Source organism: Ammospiza nelsoni, chromosome 19 (genome assembly GCF_027579445.1).
Source record: "Ammospiza nelsoni isolate bAmmNel1 chromosome 19, bAmmNel1.pri, whole genome shotgun sequence".
Lineage (NCBI taxonomy): Eukaryota > Metazoa > Chordata > Aves > Passeriformes > Passerellidae > Ammospiza > Ammospiza nelsoni.
In genome coordinates this window covers 4,416,978-4,440,257 of record NC_080651.1, presented here as the reverse complement: position 1 = coordinate 4,440,257, position 23,280 = coordinate 4,416,978, and the positions used below count along the sequence as shown (strand labels likewise).

The window sequence follows — 23,280 nt, the reverse complement described above, 5'->3', positions numbered from 1 at the left end:
GGTTTAGGACTACATTTACACAGACCCTTAGAGGGATTTTCCTCTGTATAAAGTAAGATTATGTGCATTCAGCTACTGCTTTTAAAGGATGGAGGCATTTAAACTGCTTTGATCCTTTGGAAAACCTGCTTGCATGGAGATGCCTGGGGGTGCAGGTGGATTCCAGCTGGAAATTGGACATGTGGGACTATATGAAAATAAGCCTCCTGATGATTATTATGAAGCTGTTTACATGCTTTGGGGGGACCTCCAGCTCTCACACACAGCCTGAGGGAATCCCAGCAGGGACAGAATCACTTCTGGGTGCTGGGATGCAGAGCTGGCCTTAGGTGGCTTCAGGAAATGGTGCTGCCCTGGCAATCAGAGCTTGAATTTGTACAGAAACCTTGTCTCAGGAGGTGCAGATTTGGCAGATTTGGGACTCTAAGCTGGGAGGAAGCCCCTGACCTGCTGCAGCCAGGGTGGGTGGTTTTAATTCTCACTGGACCTGGCAGCCTGTTATATATATCTGTATATATACAGGAGTAGCATTTTCATATATATAAATACATATATATATATATATATATAAATAAATGTGTGTGTGTGTATGTATATGTGTATATATATACACAAATATATATATGTATTTACATATATATAAAAATATAAATATAAAAATAAACTATATAAAATATATATTAATAGATAATATATAAAAACATATTAATATATAATTACATATATTATTTTGATATATTTACATTATATATAATATAAATAATAGAATATAAGTATATAATATATATATAAACACACATACAAATTTGTCTGTTCCAAAGGCTCCCAACCTGTGTTTAGTCTGGGCATTCCCTCCTCCATCCATGGGGGCCATGGAATCAATCTGCTGTCCTGTTGTCCATGAGTCCTTCTGCTTATATTGCCTGCAGAATGGTGTCAGGAATATTGACCTTGTGCTCCTCTTGCACTTTACATAAATCGGGATTTGCAATTGGAATTTGCAAAACATGGCTCTGCCCCTCCGGTTCATACTGAGAATAATGAGGAAAGGAAGATTTGAGCATCCAGCAGCACTTGCCAATTTCACAGGAGCTGAGTGAATCTCATTCACTGCATTTGGAAATTGCATTTGGCTGAAATACACAACTTCTTCCATCTCAAGTAGCTTCTGAATGTCAGCTTGAATTTGCTGAAGATTTTCAACTGGGAGAGAAAAAGAAGGAAAAAAGACATTTGATGACTTAATATGTGTAGGGCCGTGGGGGATACCTGTCAGTCACCTCATCCAGGGCTGTGTCACAGCACAGAGCACATCAAGGCAGGAACACGGGCAGAGCTGTCCTGGGTAATTCAGAGCAGGAATGCTAAAGCTCTCCTCACAGTCTGGATTGCTTTTATGGAAATAATTTCACAGAAATTATTAAATTATAAAAAAATCAGTCAGAGTCTGTGCATATATTATGGAACACTGGAGTTGTAATCAAGCAGGGTAGTGTTTCTCAGAGTCTTAAATGAAAAATAATTAGATTAATCCAGGAAAATAGTGAAGGGAGCTGAATAAAGGAATGGGGCTTGTGTTTCAGACCCTGGACAGGGAGGGTTCCACAGGTGGGATCCTCTGGACCCCCTTCACCTAGCAGGGAACATGTGGGGGTGTCAGAATTTGCTTAAGAACAACAAAAGGGAGGCAGACAGAGTTCACCACAGGACTCTCAGGTGAGCAGACTTGGGAAATAACAGCAAATTCATTGCAAGAGTGAGAAAATCTCACTCTTATGTAGTGATGGTGTGGATAAAAGGAACAGAGATTGTTTTCCAGGCAGGTTTGTGCTATTCCAGCTAGGTGTGGATGTTCTCTAATGCTCAGTAGGGCTCACCTGTGCACAAATCCCAAAGCCTTGAGAAGAGAGAGGGGCTTTTCTGGGGAGGGGGGACAGAGCCTTGAATTTTGCTCTGTTTTTGCATGTCACTGTAACATCCTTTTCCCCTTGCACTCCCTGCAAGGCCTTCACTTAAACATTGTTCTGTCTAGCAGGACTTGGCAGGTGGGGAAAAAATTGGCACATTTTAAATTTCCACCAAACTTTGGGGGTGTTTTTGGACAGGTCTCATCAGAGATGAGCATTGATTGCTGCCACATCTCCGAGACTGTGTTCTGAGCGGGGTGAAGAATGGCAATTTCCTAGTGAATAAAATATGTATTGAGGAGCAGTGGGCAGAGAAATGGGAGAGCTGTGTTATTAATGAGAGGTTTTGCATGGCTCGGTGCAGCTGCCGCATCAGCCGCGTCCTGGAGGCGCCGCGGGGGAACATGCTCCTGGTCGGCGTGGGAGGCACAGGCAAGCAGAGCCTGACCCGCCTGGCTGCCTTCCTCTGCTCCATGGAGGTCTTCCAGATCACCCTGAGGAAAGGCTACGGCGTCCCTGACCTCAAGGTGGGGGACTTGAATTGGAGGGGAAGTAAAAAAAGAGCAGAGCTTGCCCTGAAGGGGTGGTGTGTGATGGGAGAGAGAATGGGGAGGATTATTGTGAGCCCAGGTGGGCAAGAGGTCAAGGCCTCCTGGGATGACCCAGCTCTGGGGTGGCAGCGGGGCCAGGGTAGTGCCCATGCCCTGTGCTGGCACTGCTGGGACACTTCCAGTGCTGAGGACAGCTCTGGGATAGGAAGGATATTGAGGGCTGGAGCGTGTCCAGGGCAGGGAACAGAGCTGGGGAAGGGGCTGGAGCAGCTGAAGGAGCTGGAAAGGGACTCAGCCTGGAGAACAGGAGGCTCAGGGGGACCTTGTGGCTCTGCACAGCTATTGCCAGGAGGGGACAGCCAGGGAGGCCAGGCTCTGCTCCAGGGAACAGGGACAGGAGGAGAGGGAATGGCCTCAGGCTGGACCAGGGCAGGGTTAGGATGGATATTAGGGAATATTTCTTCACTGACAGTGCTGTCCAGCCCTGGCATAGCTGCCCAGGGAGGTGGTGAAATGCACATCCCTGGAGGGATTTAAAAGCCATGTGGATGTGGCTCTTAGGGACGTGGATTAGTGATGGCCTTGGCTACTCTGGGGGAACAGTTGGATGTGATGTCCTTAGAGGGCTCTTTTAACCTAAATGAGATACTGAAACACCCCAGAGATGACATGCTGCTGTGGAGAGAAGCACATGCCTTGCTGGAGTGTGTGTGCCCAGGGCTGCAGCCACACCTGGGCTCCCCTGGCAGTGCCCTGAGAACATCCCAGCCCAGCCCTGAGCCTCAGCCCTCAGCTGTGCTGATGTTCTCAGCCACTTGGCCTGTTCTGAATGATCCCATTTCTGTGCCTGGCCCATGCTTTGCAGCATGCAACCCCTCCTGGTGTCCCCCCTGCAGGCAGACCTGGCAAACCTGTACCTGAAGGCCGGGCTGAAGAACGTGGGCTCTGTGTTCCTCCTGAGCGACGCGCAGGTGGCGGACGAGCAGTTCCTGGTGCTGGTCAACGACTTCCTGGCATCAGGTACAGCTCTCGTGTTACAGGAGCCTCCTCCAGCCAGGTCTGATCAGCTCTTGGAGGTCTACAACACACCCAAGATAGTTCAGCTACCCTTGGAGGTGTAAAAATCAGCAGGATGGCTTCTGTTGCAGTGTTGGAAATAAAAAGGTTTAATAAAAGACAAAATAACAAACAGAGAGAAAAACCGAGCCAGGTGCTCCTGGTAAAACACCTCACAAAAGCAATTAGTTTCTTTGTTCTCTTATTTTTCTAGTAAATTGCTCAGGTGGGACTTTTTGGCTTCTGTCTAATTGGCTATCCGTAAGTTTGAGGTGAAGGCCCTGGCACAGGGTGCCCAGAGCAGTTGTGGCTGTCCCTGGATTCCTGGAGATGTCCAGGGCCAGGTTGGATGGGGCTTGGAGCAACCTGAGATAGTGAGGTGTCTTAATTACTTGTTTCACTTGTTGTCATTATCTGGAACAAAATATACCTTTTAATCTTTTTGATGAATGAGCAGATTTCTGATTAGTGTATTTCGTGTATTTCCCTAAGTGATCAGTACACGTATTGAAAGTATCTGGCTCAATAACGATGATTTTAATCAAATCAGAAGCCAGAAAGGAAGTGAATATGTGATATATTAAGGAAACACTAAGAAAAAAATATGGTTGGTTGCATTTTTGGCAAACAGCTGCTTAACTATTAATTTATAAAAGTTTTTTACGAGATTTGTAACTCATAAAATGTTTGGATGGTCGGGGAGTTATTTGGCCAGTGCTGGAAAGGGCCCTGAACAGCTGCAAAAATTTTACGTGTAATTAATGCACTTGCAAAACTACAATGATTTTATAATACATATGGCATATTAGGGATTCGAATATTTCTTTTTTAATCTAATTAGACTGCAGAGCTAAAAAAAAATTTAATTTCTGTACCTTGACTCTATTCTGTCATCCTTTCCCTTGTGTTTTATAAGGAAGTTTGCTCTCAGAGATGTTTATTTTTCAGCAGAATGACCTTGTGTGCCCCTTTGCTGCTTCTGGGGCTCAGGGGAACCCGGTGCAGGGGTTTTACCTGAAAAGGGGATGTCCCTGAGCCCCTGAAGAGGGGGACAGCACCTTCCCTTTGCTCTGAGACTACAACAACATCCACTCGTGCAAACCCGAATATGCCCTTCTCTCCTAGGGGAAATCCTAGATCTCTTCCCTGATGATGAAGTGGAAAACATCATCAGCAGTGTGAGGAATGAAGTCAGGGGCCGGGGGCTGGTGGATTCCAGGGAGAATTGCTGGAGGTTTTTCATCGAGCGCGTCCGACGGCAGCTGAAGGTGAGATGGCGCACAAAGGGTTGGCGCTGAATGATTTTTTGCCTTTTTCCTTTTATCGATTCTCTGTGTTCTTCACACACATATTTTTAGCCTGTTATTGTATTAGTAGCTAGTTCCAGTACTTTTCCCTAGCCAGAAAGACAAAATTCCAGATTTTCAAGCTCCAGGGGGTACAAGGCCTCTACCCTATCTTGGTTTTTCTGTGAACCAAGGCCAAAAATCAGCTCTTCAAGACATATTTTCATAACAAAGTTTAGTTTCCATCTGTGGTCCGTTTGCATATTGGATTTAATTGTCCAATTACAGCTTTAGGTTATGAAGTCCCATCCTTCTTGTTTTTTCTCTTCAGTCCATGTTGTTTGTGCTCTTGGGCCTGAGATTTGGATCATTTGTCCTTGGTTCCCAGCTAGAGAAGGAATTGTTTTGCCTCCTATTTTGGGAATCCAGGACTCCTGGGGAACTGACCAATATCATCAAGCAGAGGCTGTTTATTGTTTACATTACACACATATTTATGGATTCTACAAACTTAGTAGTTTTAAAATATATTTTAAAAACTAATATACTAGTTTTTACTAGTTTTGTGTTACACTTGTGGCTATTTTTTTATGAGAAAGTACAGAAAGAACTCTTAAGTAATTTTGTTTGTTTCTTGTAGTTTATGTTTCAAAGTTTAAGAGGTCTCTCTTATCTCTTTTTACATTCTTTTGTTAGTATAAGCTTTTTGTGAGAACAGGTAGTTTTGAGCCCAGACTAAACAACACATCTCATGTATGTAAGCAAGCTACAGATTTAATAATTTAAAACGGTGCATTTTACCTAAATCTGAAATAGATGAAAATCCATTAAACTTTCCCTCCGTTTCAGCGGCAGGGCAGCTGCTGCTCTCCCTGCCCCTGCCCTGCCCCTCAGTGCCCTGTCCTGCTCCTCAGGTGGCTCTGTGCCTGTCCCCCGTGGGTCCCAAGCTGCGCCTCCGCAGCCGCCGCTTCCCAGCACTGGCCAGCTGCACCACCATGGACTGCTTCCAACCATGGCCCCGCCAGGCCCTGGAGTCCGTCAGCCTCCGCTTCCTGCGGGACATGGACACCCTGCAGGTGAGCACCACACAGATCCTGTGCTGGGACAGTGCTGGGAACAGCCAGGGTGCGGCATTTTCAGGGTTTGCTGTGGCAGGAAGGAAACGTGAATCTGACTCCATGTTCTTAGATGGCTAATTTATTATGATATGATATGATGTTATGTTATAGTATATTATACTATGTTGTGTTATAATACGTTATATTATGTTATACTACACTATATTATGTTATACTACACTATGTTATGTTATTATGTTATGTTATACTATATTATACTATATTATACTATATTATACTATATTATACTGTATTATACTATACTATACTAAGACTATACTAAAGAATAGAGAAAGGATATTTAACAGAAGGCTTAATAAGATACTAATGAAAAACCTGTGACTCTCTCCAGAGACCCGACACAGCCTGACCGTGATCGTTTATCCAACATGTGAATTGTTTTTAGTTAATGACCAATCTCCAAACCACATTCCAAAGCAGGAAAACACAGGAGAAGCAAATCAGATAATTATTGCTTTCATTTTTCTCTGAGGCTTCCCAGCTTTCCAGGAGAAGAAATCCTGGCAAAAAGATTTTTTCAGAAAATATGACAATGGCACCAGAGGTGGCCCCGTGTCACTCACGCCGTTACAGGGAGGATTGGGTTGGCCTCAACATGTCCAGGTGGCTGTCCAGAGGGGCATCACTGGTGGCACTGAAGTGCTTTAAACTCAACCAAACCATCATTGAGGCACATTCCACATTTTTTTGGAGACGACCATAGGCAGAACCACGGGCACCATGCTCCTGTGTCACTGGGACCTGAGGTTGTGTCACTTGGAGCTGGTGAGGATGTCTTACTGGGAGCTGCTGAGGCATCACTGGGAGCTGCTGAGACCTTACTGGGAGCTGCTGTGGTGTCACTGGGAGCTGATGGCCCTGCCAGGGAAAGGACGGCTCTGCCAGCACAAGGACAGCCCCAAACCTGCACAGAAAATAACCTGCTGCTCTCCCCACTTGTGTTTGAGCCTCTGGAAATCTCAAGAGCAAAAATAGGTCAAGTTCTCAGCCATGACAATCTGCTACTAGAATAGAGATTCGTTTCTGTTTATTTAGCTTTTCCAGGCAGGGTTTAGTAAGAATAAAGCCTACAATGTTTCTTTTTAGGAGTGTGCACTTTTCCCATTTGAACGGGAGAAAAGCTCAAAATTATACTTAAAAGAGCTGTTATTCTGTAGAGAAATTGCTTGGAATACGATAATGTGAGATAAAAAGATATAAAAAAGGAGTATAAAGTAGATGAGCAACAAAGTTCTTTTAGAGATAACAGTGAAAAGGGAACAGCTGAGGTGTTACACCCTGGATTGTGCTGCAGCAGAATCAAAAGTTACCAAATTCCTTTCTATTCAGCACACACCTGTGTTTATATATAGTTTTCTATTTCAAACAGTTTCTCCTCATCTTCCCATCTTCCCTTCAGGATTCAGTCAAGGATTCAATAAGCAAATTCATGGCCCACGTCCACATCAGTGTCAACGAGGTGTCCCAGCTGTACCTGAGCAATGAGCGCCGCTACAACTACACCACCCCCAAGTCCTTCCTGGAGCAAATCAAACTCTACCAGAGCCTGCTGATGAGCAAGGACAGGGAGTTAAAGGCAAAAATGGAGCGCCTGGAGAATGGCCTGGAGAAGCTCAAGAGCACCTCTGCACAGGTAAGTACTCCTTGGGGTTGATTTTCCTTGTTTTTCTTGTCTGGTTTGAGAGGCAGCTTTAGAGGGAAGAAATCTGGGCTGGATCCTGGCTCTAGTCTGGCTTGAGCTGGGTTTCTGGAGGAACAGAAGTGATGCTCTGCACTAGAAAGGAGAATGGAGAGGTGTGTGTGCCCAGACTGCTGTTTGGGAGGTAACTGCAAGATTTCGGTAAGTAAAACGAGATTGGGATCCAGCTGGCTCTGCCATCCTCTTTTAATGGTTAAATTTCAGCTTAGAAAATACAGGACAGTCAGTGATTTTTGGAGTTGCATCCAGGAAATCTACAATAACCCCAGCAAGACTCTTTCAAACTAAGCAGTGCATGCTGTTAAAATGAGGCTGATGTTCATTTTTCCTTTTATTATGCAATCCATCTTTAAAGAGAGCTAACACATGTCTGAAATGTACCTCAGTCATCCCAAAATCCCCCAGCTGAAGACTCCCTCTGTCACTCTCCTCTGGTAGTGCCTAGAAGTTGTTCTGGGTGTATCCCAACCTCCTCTGCAGTGACACCTACATCTGTTGCTACACTCCCATTTTGCTCTCCATTTCATATTCTATTAACTCTCACAAATGTTTGCTCACAAAGCTTCTCCAGTGGCAAATGAGGCTCTCCTGGAGCTGCTCTGGAGAAATGCAGTGGGGTTGATGAGAAGGAAGGACTGGCAGGTCCATCCCCTTCCACACATCTGCTCTGGGGCATGCTGGGGGCATCAATCTCATCTGTCACACTTGGGGGACACAGCGTGCCTGGAGGTGATGGATGGGCTGGGCTGGTGCTCTCAGCACTGATATCTCCATCTGCCTTCAAACAGGCTCTGCTCATAGAGCAGGGCATGGCAGGGATGGGCACTGCCATGTACCCTGTGCAGGTTTTAGCATCTCCTTTGGAGGGAAGGGGTAGCAGAGAGCACTGGTGGCACCCACCAGAGCCATGGGGCTGTGTCCTCACTGCCCAGCACACACCTCACCCTGTCACCAAAACTACAGGGAAAACAAAACCCCTCCAACAACGCTTTTAGTGTTAGAGAATTGAGGCATTATCATGTTCTGGCCAGGATGTGCAACGGAAATCATTTCATCCACACATAACCTGCGTTTGCAGAGAAAATCATTCCATGGCACATGAATTTTGACAGTTTTTTCAAAAACTTTATGCAGTCAAAACACATAGAGATTCATTGGTTCAGTGTTCCTTGATATCATGGAGTTCTTAGTCTTTGGTTTCCTGTTGGTTCCAGATCTCTTCCCCTCTGATGCTTGTCGCAGACATTTTTTCATAGAAATCTTTCTTTGGGATTGTCCATCTTCTGGGAAGCTGAGGGCCCCAGAAGAAGAATGTAAACAATTGTTATCAGCTGCTGTGGAATGCAATTGGATGCACCTGCGATTGGGTTATGTTCCCATGTTTATAATTACGAGCCAATCACAGGGCAAGCTCTCTGGAACACAGGGACAGAGAATTCTCTTGTTTTTAGATTCTTTCTATGCTTAGCTTAGCTTAGCAAGCCTCTGCAACTTCTCTCTTTATTCTATTAGTATAGTTATAATGTATTATATATCATATATCAATAAATCCAGCCTTCTGATCAAGAAACAAGATTCTCGTCATTCTCTCACCCCAAGCGACCTCCTCAGGTCGCTGTAATAATGCTAATTATGTTCTCATTACCTCTGATGCTAATTGGGTTCTTATTCTTATTTCTTTTCTCTCAGACCAGATGTCTCAGACCACAACAGGGCTGATGTTTGCAGCTGATGCTTGTTATTTTTTCTGTACCTTCTATGCTATTCCCAGTCTGTTAAGATGTTAAATTCATCAGGCCTTACCTGGTGGAATAATGCTCTGGAAAGAAACAGAAATTCCCTTCCCCGGGAACAAAGGCAAACAAACCTGCTGAAATTATAAATTTTAAATTTTAAACTTGCTGTATTTTCCAACAACCTCACCTCACCCATTCAGGCAACAGCTTTGATGGACCTGTGGGGTTCTGCTGTTTTTTCAGGACTCCCCAGTGGTGGGTAAGGTGGATTAAGTTTATTTTTTGGGGAGAGCAGCTAATATGAAATGAATTTTTGAGAACAAGTCCCTGGGTCTGTTGTGACACATGAGAATCTTTCAGGCTTCTCTTCAGTGGGTGCTGTGTGGGCAGGGTTCTCTGCTGAGCCACAAAGCAGAGGTGGGGGACTTGGAGGCAATGGTTAAAATGGGAAAATCAAATCCCAAGGAGGATGAAGGAGCACAGTGTTGGTGTCTGGTTGCAGTGAGGCTGGGCTGAGAGGTGCCTCCTTGAGCAGGTAATTAAGATGCAGAGCAGTGAGGACAAACATGTCAAATTCAAGTCTAAAATTAGCACTGGGGGCCTAAAATTAAACACCTAAATTACCAGATGTGCGCAATAGTCAAAACTGCTGTTGATTTGAAAGCAGAGTGTGGATATTTATCAGTATTGGAAATCATACCAGCATGTTCAATCTTGAACATGGGTTTAAATGGCTGAAATTTACATTCACCCATGGAAATACTTGGGACTGAGGAAGTAGAGAGTCCTCTCTCATTCAGGTGTGTCACCCACAGGTTGTATTGGGAGTGATGTGCTGAGGGAATTTTCAAAGTAAAGGTGGAGGATTTTGATCCCTGGGCATCACCTGGCTGTGCTGTAGCTCTGGGGCCTGGTGCTCATCCCTGGCATCCTCCAGGGCTCAGTTAAGGATGAGGTTTGTGTATTTCTGTAGGCTCAGAGTGACCTCAGCACTAGGGGCTGTTGTATCAGGAGCTGCAGGTATTTTTTACTTTGCTGTTCCCATTTCAAAATAACCTCCCTGCCTCCTTTCACCGTGGTACCTTCTACTTCTACCCCTTTCTTTTCTTTCTTTCCTGTGGAGATTTGGCCACCTGGATGCTGCTGACCAACTTTGCTCCTTTAGGAATGTTTTACAAGCACCTCTCCCTGTGGCCAGTGCATCCTCAGCACTCTGGGAAGCTGAAGCCTCCTTCCCAAAGCCTCCTTCCCGTTAGGAGATAATGGATTGGGAAGATGTGTGGGATGAGTAATTTGTTTTTCAGAGTGCTGTGTGCCACCAAGAGGTCAGCACCCATTGCTGAGTAATTCTGAGGATGGCTGTGGTTAATATTGCATCACTGCATTCTACATTCCAGCCTGCCTGCCGCTATCAATTAATCGCTGACCTTTTGATGTATTTTGTGTTCTTGAAACAAGGCAGGGACAATCAGATAAAATGAGTCTTCTGGGAGCCTGCCCTCCAAGTTTTCTTCTCTTCAATAATTTTTCTCATGCTGTTCTGGTGGTAGGCAAGGGCTTCTCCCTTCCTTTCCCTGATGAAGTCACAGCACATTACCCTTGAATTTCTCATTTGCTTTGCTCTTTGCCTTTCCACCTCACATTACTAATTGCTTATCAGATTGTTCTGCACTCAGGAAGCTGCTCACAGGTTTCTCATGGAATCACAGAATTCTTTGGGTTGAAGGGATCTTAAAGATCATCCTTTTCCACCCCTTGCCATGGCAGGGAAACCTTCCACTGTCACAGGGACACCTTGCACTGCCCCAGGTTGTTCCAAGCCCCATCCAGCCTGGCCTTGGGCACTGCCAGGGATCCATGGCCTCCCACCCTCCCAGGGAAGGATTTCTTCCTGATAGCCAACCTAACCCTGCCCTTCTTCAATCTGAAGTAATTCCCAATTGTCCTGTCGCTTCAGGCCCTTGCAAACACTCCTTCTCCAGCATTCTTGCTTTTCTAAAATCCTGACAAAGTCATTTCCCCTTCCATTGTGCTTGGCAGGGCATTGTGTGTTGCCCGGGGCTGAGCTTACACCTGCTCTTTGTGCTGCTGTTGAGTGCCTGTGGATTTTAATCCCCTGCTTGTTTTGTCCTGGCCCTGTAAACCCCTGGAGCTGCTGTTTGTGTGTGTATCCAGCACACAAAGGCTGATTTCTGGGCAGAAGGTCACAGCCATATCAGCCATCAGCAGAGCCCACTTCAATTTCCTGCAGCCCCCAGAGAGCTGGAGCTGAACAAGGAGCTGCTGCTGGGTTTGTCACACCATGGAGGGGGGTTCTGTGAGCCTGGATTTACAGCTGTGCCTTTGTCCTGCTGAGAGCAGTCCCACAGAGCCAGGAGCAGGGCATGGTGATGGATGGAGGGCGTGTGGAGAGCCCTGAAAGACTGCTCTCCACATGAAGCCAATGCCAAATGTCAGCAGCTTAAGTTCATGGACTGCATGCTGTGCTCTCCCTTCTGGTATCACAATGGTATCACCAAAACCAGTGGCTGCTTTCCTTCCTGTGAGTATTTGTGTGTGGGTAAAGATGCACCTCAGGAGCTCTAAGGGAACCTTTTTTGTGCCTGAGATCAGGCAGTGAAAGCCTCTGTGCTCTGCCCAGAGTCTGGGTGAGTTCACTGAAATGGGGATTTTACAGGAGGTTTTCTGTCTGTAGGTGAGAGCCTGTGTGAGCTTCCTCCTGTGCAAATGCTGCTGAGGGCTCCTGTGTGTGAGCAGGGATGAGGAGCTGCCACCATGGCCATGCTGGTGGAGTAAAACACGAGGAGTCAGCAGAGTGAAGGCATCAGCAGGACTCAGCTGACAGCCAGGGGTCCCTCACTGGGTGTGAGGCTGTGCTGGGCACTGGGGAGCAGGCAGGGCAGCCCAGCTCACACAAATCTCTGCCCTGCAGGTGGATGAGCTGAAGGCCAAGCTGGCCGCCCAGGAGGTGGAGCTGAAGCAGAAGAACGAGGATGCTGACAAGCTGATCCAGGTGGTGGGGGTGGAGACGGAGAAGGTGAGCAGGAAGAAAGCAGTGGCTGATGAGGAGGAGCGCAAGGTGGCCCTCATTGCCCAGGAGGTGGAGCAGAAGCAGAAGGACTGTGAGGAGGACCTGGCCAAGGCTGAGCCTGCCCTGGCAGCTGCCCAGGCTGCTCTCAACACCCTCAACAAGGTAGGGTGAGGGTTCCCTCAGTGGTTTTCCTCCTCGCTGGGGGAGGGGGGCTGTGTCCTCTGATGTCCCAAGTTCTGTGCATTTTATTGTCCCTTCTCCAGCTTCCTTCCTGCTGGTGCTAAAGTGTGTAAAAATGATTGGATGTGGCAATCAGTGGCATGGTTTAGTTGACAAGGTGGTGTTTGGTCACAGGCTGGACTTGCTGATGTCAAAGGTCTTTTCCAGCCTGGTTAATTCTGTGTTTCTGGGGTTCCTGGTGGAACTCGGAGTACCCACAAGGCTGCACCATGTTCCCCGTCACTCATTGCCATGGAGAGGAGCAGACAAAGCTGGTGCAAAGGAAGATGTCACTGGGAAAAAGTGTGATCAGGAGATTAGCATTGCTCTGATTGCAGGACATTGGTTTTGGAAGGAGTTTTTGTGCCTTGGAAGGTTTGTTCTTCAAGGGTGCTCCAGAGGTTCCCATTTGATATGGCACTCAGTGCCATGGTTTAGTTGAGGAGGTGGTGTTGGCTCATAGGTTGGACTTGATGATCTCAAAGGTCTTTTCCAACCTCACTCATTCTGTGGTGCTATGATGTGCCCAAGAGATGGACCTGCTGTTTGTTTTGGTCTGCAGTTCATGCATAGTGTGATAGCAAGTTTGAAAACTTGGGAAATCAGGAGTTGGAGACAAAAATGCCCTTTTGGTTCCTTCAGTGCAGTTTGGCTGATTGCCTGTGGGATCTCAGCACCTCAGTATGGAGGTGCAGAGTGGCCGAGAACACCCTCGGGGGGCTCGGGAGTCCTGGAATGTTGCCAGAAGTGTCTGGTGGCTGGGCTTTGATCCGACACAGGAGACGACACCTGTATGAGGACTGGGAAGGTTTCACTGGGTGAATTGTGAAGGGATAAGTTAGTTAGAGTGTAAAACACAGGGTTTAGGATTTCTGTACAGGGGGGTCTAAAGAAGTAAGATGGAGGAATTGGGGCATGTCCTGTTCTTCTTCTTCTTCTTGGCCTCCATCTTCTGTGGTGATGGTGGCACTTTGGGATTGGTTATTACTAAAAGTGCACCAGTTAATAAGGGTAGAAGGTATTGGGGAAAAATTATAAATATTGTATACGTAACTTCAGGTATAAAGATAAGTGACCGCCCCGGGGGCTCGCAGTGTGCCCATGGCTGACTTGCTGTGCAGACCTCTGTCGGGCTGAAAGAAAATCTTTTAGATAAACAATTAATAAACACCGAGACCGAGACAAGATCAGAAGTCTCTCCTCGTCCTTTGAAGCGCCGGGCTGTCCAAGGCCACCCTGGGCCTTTCCAGGCCACCTAAACAGCCGAGAAATCGACAATTGCCCTGTGAGGGTGCCTGGGCTTTCTCAGCAGCTGCATTCCCTGAACCCTGAGGGCTGCAGGATGTGGGAATCAGAGGATGGATTTTGCCCTGGCATCTCAGCTTGGGTAGGAGGGAGCATGAGGGGAAGCTCTGAAGGTTGTTTTAGAGGGTCTGAGCATTATTTCTATAGGTTTTATTTGTATTTATCCCAGTCCTGAGAGGGCATAAAACCTCCTGCTCCCCCAGGAGCCTGGGGAGGAGCAGTGCTGGTCCCAGGTGGGATGTCAGGAGCAGGGAATGGAGCAGGTGTGCTGCAAACATGCAGAGCAGTGATCTAAAGGCAGCACTGCTGGGGCCCAGAGGAGCCCAATTTATCAGATTGATAGCCTGGGAGCCTGACTCTATTAGTGGCAGAGTGAAAAGAAAGCCCATTCATTTTTACCTAACAACCTTGTTTTCACCTTTTCAGACCAATCTGACGGAGCTGAGGTCCTTTGGGTCACCTCCTTCTGCTGTCAGCAATGTCACAGCAGCCGTGATGGTGCTGACAGCCCCGGGAGGGAAGATCCCCAAGGACAGGAGCTGGAAAGCAGCCAGAGTGGCAATGGCAAGGGTAGACAGCTTCCTGGACTCCTTGATCAAGTTCAACAAGGAGAACATCCACGAGAACTGCCTGAAAGCCCTGCAGCCCTATCTGCAGGACCCCAGCTTCAACCCCGAGTTCGTGGCCACCAAGTCAGCAGCAGCGGCTGGGCTGTGCTCGTGGGTGCTGAACATCGAGCGCTTCCACCGCGTCTTCTGCGAGGTGCAGCCCAAGAGACAGGCCCTGGATAGGGCCAACGCTGAGCTGGCAGCAGCCCAGGACAAGCTGGCCACTGTCAAGGCCAAAATTGCTGTGAGTGACCTTGGGGGGACCCGTCCTGCTTGTCCCATCTGTGGGATTCCTCAGCTTGGGCCGAGGTGCTGCTTGGTGCTTGTGTTCTAAAGCAGGGTGGGAATCCAAGGGGTTGGGGGTTGTAGGGTTTTCTGTGCCTCCTGTTGCACTGGCAGCCCCAAAAGCCAGCCCTATGCTGGGCTAAGCCCATGGTGGGCAGCAGGGAGGGGAGGGGGATTCTGCCCCTGTGCCCCTGTGCTCAGATCAGACCCCACCTGCAGAGCTGCCCCAGCACAGGGAGGAGCTGGAGCTGCTGGAGAGAGCCCAGAGGAGCCCATGGAGATGCTCCAGGGCTGGAGCCAGGCTGGGAGTGCTGGGGGGGCTCACCTGGAGAGGAGAAGGCTCCAAGGAAACCTCAGAGCCTCTGCCAGGGTCTAAATGGGCTCCAGGAGAGGACAAGGGATGGAGGGACAGGACACAGGGAATGGCTTCAAACTGAAAGAGATGAAATTTAGATTAGTTAAAGGGAAGAAATTGTTCCTTGGGAGGCTGGACAGGCCCTGGCACAGGTGCCCAGAGCAGCTGTGGCTGCCCCTGGATCCCTGGCAATGCCCAATGCCAGGTTGGACACTGGGGCTTGGAGCAGCCTGGGACAGTGGGAGGTGCCCATGCCATGGCAGGGGTGGAAAAGGTTTTTAAGATCCCTTCCAGCCCAAAGAATTTTGTGATTCTGTGACAGAATATTGCTGCTTTCTGAATTTCCTCTGTTCTTCTCCAGCCTTGCTTGCACCCAAAGAGGAATGCTAAATAAGAATCCTTGTTATTCCCACTTAATTTTTTTAATGTAATTTACCTCTTCTCCTGGGCCCTCAGAAAACTCATTATCTCCAGCCAGGGTGTTCCCAGTGTGCTGCACAGGGCAGGGGATGGGACTTGGAGGCTGATTCAATGCTGGGAGCACAGAGCTGGGCTGGCTGCACACTCAGTGCCTGCTTTTGCAGGATGACAAGTGCTCTTGCAGGAGCCTCATTTGTCACGGCACAGCTCCCTGGCAGCACATCTTGGATGTTATTTGGATTTTTGCTACTTAAAAAAAAAAAAATTTAAAAAAATCCCTGAATAGAAGAAATTACAGCGTGATTAAAAGTGCATTTCCACAGAGTGCAGAGTGAGACCTTTATCGCTTTCCTTCAGAAAATTATCTCTATGTAAAAACAGATCCTGCAGGATACTGCTTTCCTCCCTGCTCCCTCCCAGCATGATACCTGCTAAGAACAGGCTGTGGGAAGCAGCTGCTCTGGTTTTGGGGTGGTTTGGGATCTCTCTTTGAGAGTGGGATCCCCTCCATGGCTGGGCTGTTGGGCTGGACCCACAGCAGGGGCAGGGTCCCAGTGAGTGAGGTCCCTCTGCTCCCCTCACCCCCTCCACCAGCACCTCACCCTGTTAGAAAACACATCACTCCTTTGATGCTTTCAAGGGCTTATCATTCTTAAAATGCTTACTACAGTTTTTAACTAAAAATACAAGAAAATGGTGCAGAACTCTCTGGCCTCCCCTTCCTGCTGCAGATGAAAGGAGGCACCTGAAGCAGGGATGGATTTAGAGGGCTTTGGTGTCTAATTCTCCCACCTCAGATGTGCCATACCGTGCTGGGGAACGTTTTTCATCCCTTTATGTTGCTCTTCTCCAAAGCTTTTTTTATGCCTGGGCTTTTTATTTTTTTTTCCCTCAAAGGAGTGGGATTTTGTTAAAGAAAATTGCAATCTTTGGGGAGATTACTGCTGCTCTTCTGGCAGGCTCTTACAAAACTGCCAGCTTTAGGGCCTCTCTCTTCTCTGCAGATGGGGAGTGATGCAGGGCGGCGTGGGATGGATGTGGAGGTACATCCTTGCTTATCTGGGATCTCTTGGATAGCTTCACTGCTGGCTGCTGATTCATACCTGCTCACAGCTGGGCCCCAAGCTGTCTCATACTCATTTTTATTAATAAATGAGGAATTTCTGATTATCCAAAACATTAAGGACTTTCTGTTGTTTTTGCCCTACCTGGGAATTGAGTGCTCCGCACCTGGGGCTGCTGGAGGTAGGAGTGAAAGGTGTGTCCACATCTGCACACAGCTGTATTTGTGTGCCCCTGCAGACCAGGGATATGCATATATTCTAGAGAAAATCAATTATCAGCTCATGCTTTTATAGTGTAATGTGATATACATGAGCCTTTGTAGGCTGATAGATCCACATGCACACAGGGACAGAAACTTTTGGTGTTATTGTTCCAAGGAAGGTCAAGGAGAGGCTGCTTTGTGTTTGCCAGTATCCAGGAGAGCTGCAGAGATCTCGAATACAATCCTTTTTCATTTTTGGGTTTGTTTCTAGTGTGTAGCTCAATGTTAAAGTGATTTACAAGCAGTTTAGCCTTAAGCAGTCTGCATTGGGTGCAGATAAAATCAATTATTACTTTTCTTATCAGAAGTGAAATGCTCCAAGTGCTTGTGGGAGCTGTTGGTTTGGTTTAGATCCGAGTGTGAACAAGAACAGGGCTCTCCACTTTTCTCTGCAGGTGCTTTGGCTCTTGCTGCCCTCCCAGCCCTGGCCTGCACAGGACATGGCCCCACCTCGCTGGGGCAGCTCTCAGAGCAGAACCATTTAGCTCACTTGTTATATTCCTTGCTGGAAACCATGTGAGGGCATGGTTTGGAGAGGGTTCAGGCAGAGCTCCAGGAGCCCCTTGGGGATTTGTGCACAACTTGGGGAATCAGCAGAGCCTCAAGGACTGCTCAGAGACAAGGGGCTGTAGCATCAGGAAATACCAAATTTGGGTTCCTCAGCTGCCTGCTCGTTGCTCAGCCATAGCATTCCTCATCAGGGCTCAGCCAGAAGCCCCAATAAATTAATTTTCAGTGTCCTTTGCCTCTGCCTGTGCCAAGGCTGTGAGTTCCAAGCAGTGGCACAGCCCAGCCGTGCTCTGTGCTGGCTCCTGGTGCCAGCCCTGGGTGGATGAGCTGGGCTGGAGTTTGGCCAGCTCTGCACAAGGGTTTGCCTCGGGATCACAGGATCCCAGAATGGTTTGGGCTGGAAGGGATCTCAAGGCCCAGCCAGTGCCACCCCTGCCATGGCAGGGACACCTCCCACTGTCCCAGGGACACCTCCCACTGTCCTAGGTGCTCCCAGCCCCAGTGTCCAACCTGGCCTTGGGCACTGCCAGGGATCCAGGGGAAGTCAGAGCCTGTCCACCCTCCCAGGGAACAATTCCTTCCCAATCTCCCATCCATCCCTGCCCCTGGCAGTGGGAGCCATTCCCTATGTCCTGTCCCTCCATCCCTTGTCCCCAGTCCCTCTCCAGCTCTCCTGGAGCCCCTTTAGGCTGTGGAAGGGCTCTGAGCTCTCCCTGGAGCGTTCTCTTCTCCAGGCTGGGCATCCCCAGCTCTCTCAGTCTCCAGAGCAGAGGGGTCCAGCCCTTGGAGTGTCTTCATGGCCTTCTGGACTCCTCCAGCAGCTCCAGGTCCCCCCTGAGTTGTGCTGTTCCTGACCTCTCCTGTTTTTGCCCTGCAGCGCCTCAACGAGAACCTGGCCAAGCTCACAGCCCAGTTTGAGAAGGCCACATCAGACAAACTCAGGTGCCAGCAGGAAGCTGAAGCCACAGCCTGCACCATCACCCTTGCCAACCGCCTGGTGAGTACAGCAAGGGCAGCTCTGGTGGCCCCAGGGGGAGGGACAGGGCTGGGCTTAGCACCTTCCATCCTCTCATGGTTTTGGGAATGTTTCCTGCACTGCTGCCACTGTCATTTTTTCTGAAAAATCCCTTCACCAGGATTTTTTCTTCTGGGAAGCTGAGAAGCTTCAGAGAATTATCCGATTGCTTCTCCTGTGTTTTGCTGCTTTGGATGTGGTTGGAGATTGTTTATCCAACATGTGAATTGTTTTTACTTAATGATCAATCATGGCCCAGCTGTGTCAGGACTCTGGAAGCAGTCACAATTTTTTCATTAATGTCTTGTTATGCCTTCTATAAGATCCTTTCTCTATTCTTTACTATAGTTTTAGTATAGCATTATTTAATATAATATAAGTGCATAAAATAATTAATTAGCCTTCTAAGCACATGGAGTCAGATTCTCAATTCCTCCTTTGTCCTGGGGACCCTAAAAATATCCCACATTGCAGCAAGTTTCAGCAGTGAAAATACTTTTATAGAGGTTGTTTCCATGAGGTTGTGGCAGAATGTATTCTCTTTCTCAAAGAAACCAGGAGAGGCAGCTGCAGAAAGTGTTGTTGTATTCCAGATGGTTTGGGGCAGCTCTGCTCATTAAAAGTGCCTGGCTCTGCTGCCATCTCAGCTCCTTCTTGGGGCTTAAATGTGTGAGCAGGTGCTGATGGGCCAGAACACTGGGAGTCAAAAATGGCATCATAAAAACAAAGGTGTGAACATTCCCGTAGCTTTGCAGGGTCTGAAATGACAAGAATTAGAGAGAAAATATCTCTAAAACCCTCAGTCTCCTCCGAGCCAGAGTACAAAGGTTTTAGAGAGGGGCCTACGAGGAACTGGAGATGGATTTTGCATCAGGAACTGCAGTGACAGGACAAGGGTTGGTGACAGGAGAATTGCTTCAGACTGGCAGAGGGAAAATTTAGTTTAGATATACAGAAGAAATCCTTCCCTGTGAGGGTGGGCAGGCCCTGGCACCAGGTGCCCAGAGCAGCTGGGGCTGCCCCTGGATCCCTGGCAGTGCCCAAGGCCAGGCTGGACACTGGGGCTGGGAGCAGCCTGGGACAGTGGAAAGTGTCTCTGCCATGGCAGGGGTGGCACTGGATGGATTTTAGGTCCCTTGCAACCCCATCCATGGTTCTGTGACTCTGGGACACCACATCCCAGGCCATATTGGTTACATCTCTTCCCCACCCCATGACGTGGGAACAGCTCCTAGTCTCAACAATTCTGTGAGTTTTTACTGTCAACAATTCATCATTTCTGCAGAGCAGGCAAGGAGCTGCTTGCATCTCAACTCCCTGCTGTGCACTGCACACCATCTCCTGTGCCACCCTGGCTTCGATCTGGGAGCAGGGCCTGACAGCCCTCGCTGGTGTGCAGCTCATTTGACATTCAGGAGGTGTCACTGGTGTGGCTGTGGGTAGAAATGAGTTCTCAGACTTTGAAACAAACACTGAAGTTGTATAAAGAATGGAAGTGAATGCAGGGAGGGATGCTTTGGATTGACAAATGAACCTGGGGGACTGAGGAAAGCCCAGCTCTCACAGTGCCAGGCTGGCATCTCATGAACTTCAGGTGGCCTAAGGAGGATGCTCCAGCATCCAAAGGACAGGATCTGTGCAGCAGAAAGGGAGGCTGGCTGATGAGTGCTGTTTGTGAGGGGGTGTGTGCTAATGCAGAGGAGGAAATTTAGTGATGACAAATGCTAAATAACGTGTGCAGGGAAAACAAACTGTAATCATGCAGTTACATGGATAGGGCCTAATTGCACTATTATCACTCACAGAAGAGCTCTTGGAGTTGTTGCAGAGAGTTCTCAGGAACAGCAGTGTGGCACTTGACAGGAGGAAAAAAGACAAATTGAATATTACTAATTGGTAGGAAAAAACTTCAGGAAACAGAAGTTAAGCGTCATTGTATTGGGTCTGTCAGCGCCTGCAACCCACATGTGCCCACCCTGTCTAGGAAGGCTGTGGGCAGCCTAGAAAAGCTACAACAAAGTAAAAAATCACTTCCACATGAGAAGAGAGAGAATGAATTAGAGGTGTTCATTTTGGAAAAGGTGTAGAAGCTTCTGAAATCATGGCGGATGTGCAGAAGGTGGGTGAGGGATGGTTTTTCACTTTCTGTCATTATCAAAGGTAATCCAAGGAGTAGCTTTTAATTTGCCTCTTGCTAAATAAAAAGAATCCCAATGATTTCTAGGATCTGAGGTGGGAGACACCTGAGGTGTCTTGAATGTATTAAAAGTGGCAGTAGTGTGTGATCCAAGGAAAAGAGAAGAAAAGACTTCCAGGACTTAAGGAGGAAAAAAGTAACCTGAAAAAATTAATTAGGAGTAAGGAAGCACCAAGGACCTGGAAAATCAGACCAATAAATATTTCTTTGTCTTAGAGGGACTGTGGGGCTGCCTCTGGATCCCTGGCAGTGCCAAAGGCCAGGGTGGACAGGGCTTGGAGCAGCCTGGGACAGTGGAAGGTGTCCCTGCCATGGCAGGAGGTGGCACTGGGTGACCTTTAAGGTCTCTCCCCACCCAAAGCAGTCTGTGATTCTGTGGTTGTATGAATCATAAATGAGCTGGTGTGTGGGAGCTTGCACTGTTCCGCAGTGATGATGTCAATGTCTGTAAAGAATTGTAAAAATGATCCCAAGTGATGGAGGGATGAAACGCCACGTAGATAAATGTAATGTAAAGTACCTTGGAGAAATGAGGTTTCACTTCTCATGGCCTGTAAGTGATGTTGGGCTGATTGTTATCACTCAGCAATGAAAGGATGGAGTTAAGAGTGATGTGAGCTCTGTGCTCCCAGAAGCAAAAAGCCCTCACCAAACCCAAAGCCCATCTGAAACCGGATATTAGGGTTTATTAGGAAAAGAAGGGAGAACAAAACAGAAAAATCCCCATCTTTCTCTGTGAATACCTTCTAAATAAATCTTGAATGGGCAGCATCACCGCCAGCCCCTCTGCTGCACCTCAAAGGCTGGAGGAGAACGGGAAATGGTGCAGAGGCAGCAACAATAAAAGGAACAGGATAATAAAGATTGCATCACTCGGTGCAGATAACGATTGTAAGGAAAATCAAAAGGCTGCTTCTGTCTGAGGAATTATTGAAGAGGCTAAAGCTCTCCAACCTGAAAAGAAGACAACACAGGGGTGCTGAGGGCTTGGAATCCTGAGTGGTGCAGAGAAGCTGGTGCCAGCAGGATTGTTCCCTGGTTTTGCACTGGACAAATGTTTCAGCAACTGAAAAGTTCAGGCAGCACATCAAAGGATGTACTTTTGTACAGAAAGCTCAGCTGAACTGTGGATCTCCTGCTCACAGGATGCTGTAGGTGCCAAAAGTTGGGCTGATATCCACAGCAGCTTAAGCTCGGTCATGAAGTCAAAACTCATCAGTGGCTGTTAAGCACAGGGATTTGAGGTGTGGGTCAGAAGGTCCTGAAGTCTGCAGCTGTGGGAAGCTGTGTCCAGAGCTGTGCCTGTGTGTGCAGCATTCCCAGGACAAGGGCTGCTGTCAGCTGCAGGAGCTGAGTGTGCTCTGCAGAGCTGGGCCTGGGGTGGGGATTCCAGAGGGGAACCCAATAACATCTCTGCTTAGGAGATCCTGGCTGTTTATCACAAGGTCCTGGCTGTTTATCAGGGGGTATGGAGGTACACGATGGTTGAAGTAGAGCTGTTTGATCTGGAGTGTCTGCAGGACAAGCAACGCCATAGAAACGGCAGTGAGTTTGTATTGGGAATATGAAGGTGGCTCTGATCCTCAGGAGGCAGCTGGAATTGTGCTGGAAACAGGACTTGGTCAGGTTCACATTCCATGATTGTGCAAATGATCATTTTGACTTGGGAATTTGCAGGTTGGGGGGCTTGCCTCTGAAAATGTGAGGTGGGCTGAGGCTGTGAAGGACTTCAAACAGCAGCAGAGCACCTTGTGTGGAGATGTCCTGCTGGTCACAGCCTTTGTCTCCTACCTGGGCTACTTCACCAGGAAATACCGCCAGGAGCTCCTGGATGGCATCTGGAGACCCTATTTGCACCAGCTAAAAGTAAGTCCTGACTGCTCTGAGAAGCCATTGTTTCTGGGATTAATGTGGCCACAAATCCTGGTGCCCACAGGGGATCTCTCAGGTGAGGGACATCACTGTGTCCTCAGGATGTGGCCATGCACTCCTCCCTGGGGATAATGTGGTGTCCTTGCTCAATGAAGTTCCTCCATGTACACAGGAAAATCCCAAACACAGAGCCCAGATCTGCAGTTTTGTCCATGGCCATGAAGGAGGGGAGAATGTGGAGAAGGAATTGGAGCAGGCAGAGCTTGCTGCCAGCTCTCCAGGAGGCTTGGAAAAACTCCAGGTGTTTTTTCGTTCTAGACATGAGCTCTGGTCGTGCTGGCCATGCCTCTCAGCTGGTTTTACCCATGTCTTGCTGTTAGGACCAGATGGAGATCATTGTGCTTGAAACTTGTTTAATATTTCACTAATTTTAACAGGTTTCTCATACAAATGGTGCCAAGAAGCATTTAAATAAGGTCCCAGAGATGCCCAGTTCAAAGGGCTGACCAAAGCAGACAGTACCTTAGGCTGAGAGAGGGAAACTTCATTCTGTATTTTTTAACTGAGCCAGAAACTTAGTTAAGACATGGTTTCAAAAATGACCTGGCTGTGCTTAGAAATGCCAAGGAAGTGCCTGTAATTCCAATAGAAATGAGGCCCATTCTGCTCAGACACCTGGCACAGGTAACTCTGGCTGGGGCAGCTCTGCAGGGGAGGTCACACCTGAGCAGGGCAGAGCAGCAAAATCCCTCCCAAACCTCC

General features: G+C 47.9%; 1 protein-coding gene across 1 annotated transcript in view; it reads left to right on the top strand.

Moving 5' to 3' along the window:
- Nucleotides 1-23,280, top strand: part of DNAH9 (dynein axonemal heavy chain 9) — a 147,415-nt gene that overhangs the window by 61,881 nt on the left and 62,254 nt on the right. Inside the window, exons 46-54 of the mRNA XM_059486095.1 lie at nucleotides 2,272-2,434; nucleotides 3,355-3,478; nucleotides 4,640-4,782; nucleotides 5,715-5,876; nucleotides 7,339-7,572; nucleotides 12,307-12,567; nucleotides 14,356-14,781; nucleotides 18,312-18,431; nucleotides 22,324-22,512. Coding sequence (XP_059342078.1) covers nucleotides 2,272-2,434; nucleotides 3,355-3,478; nucleotides 4,640-4,782; nucleotides 5,715-5,876; nucleotides 7,339-7,572; nucleotides 12,307-12,567; nucleotides 14,356-14,781; nucleotides 18,312-18,431; nucleotides 22,324-22,512 — 1,822 coding nt within the window. The remainder of the gene's footprint in view (nucleotides 1-2,271; nucleotides 2,435-3,354; nucleotides 3,479-4,639; nucleotides 4,783-5,714; nucleotides 5,877-7,338; nucleotides 7,573-12,306; nucleotides 12,568-14,355; nucleotides 14,782-18,311; nucleotides 18,432-22,323; nucleotides 22,513-23,280) is intronic.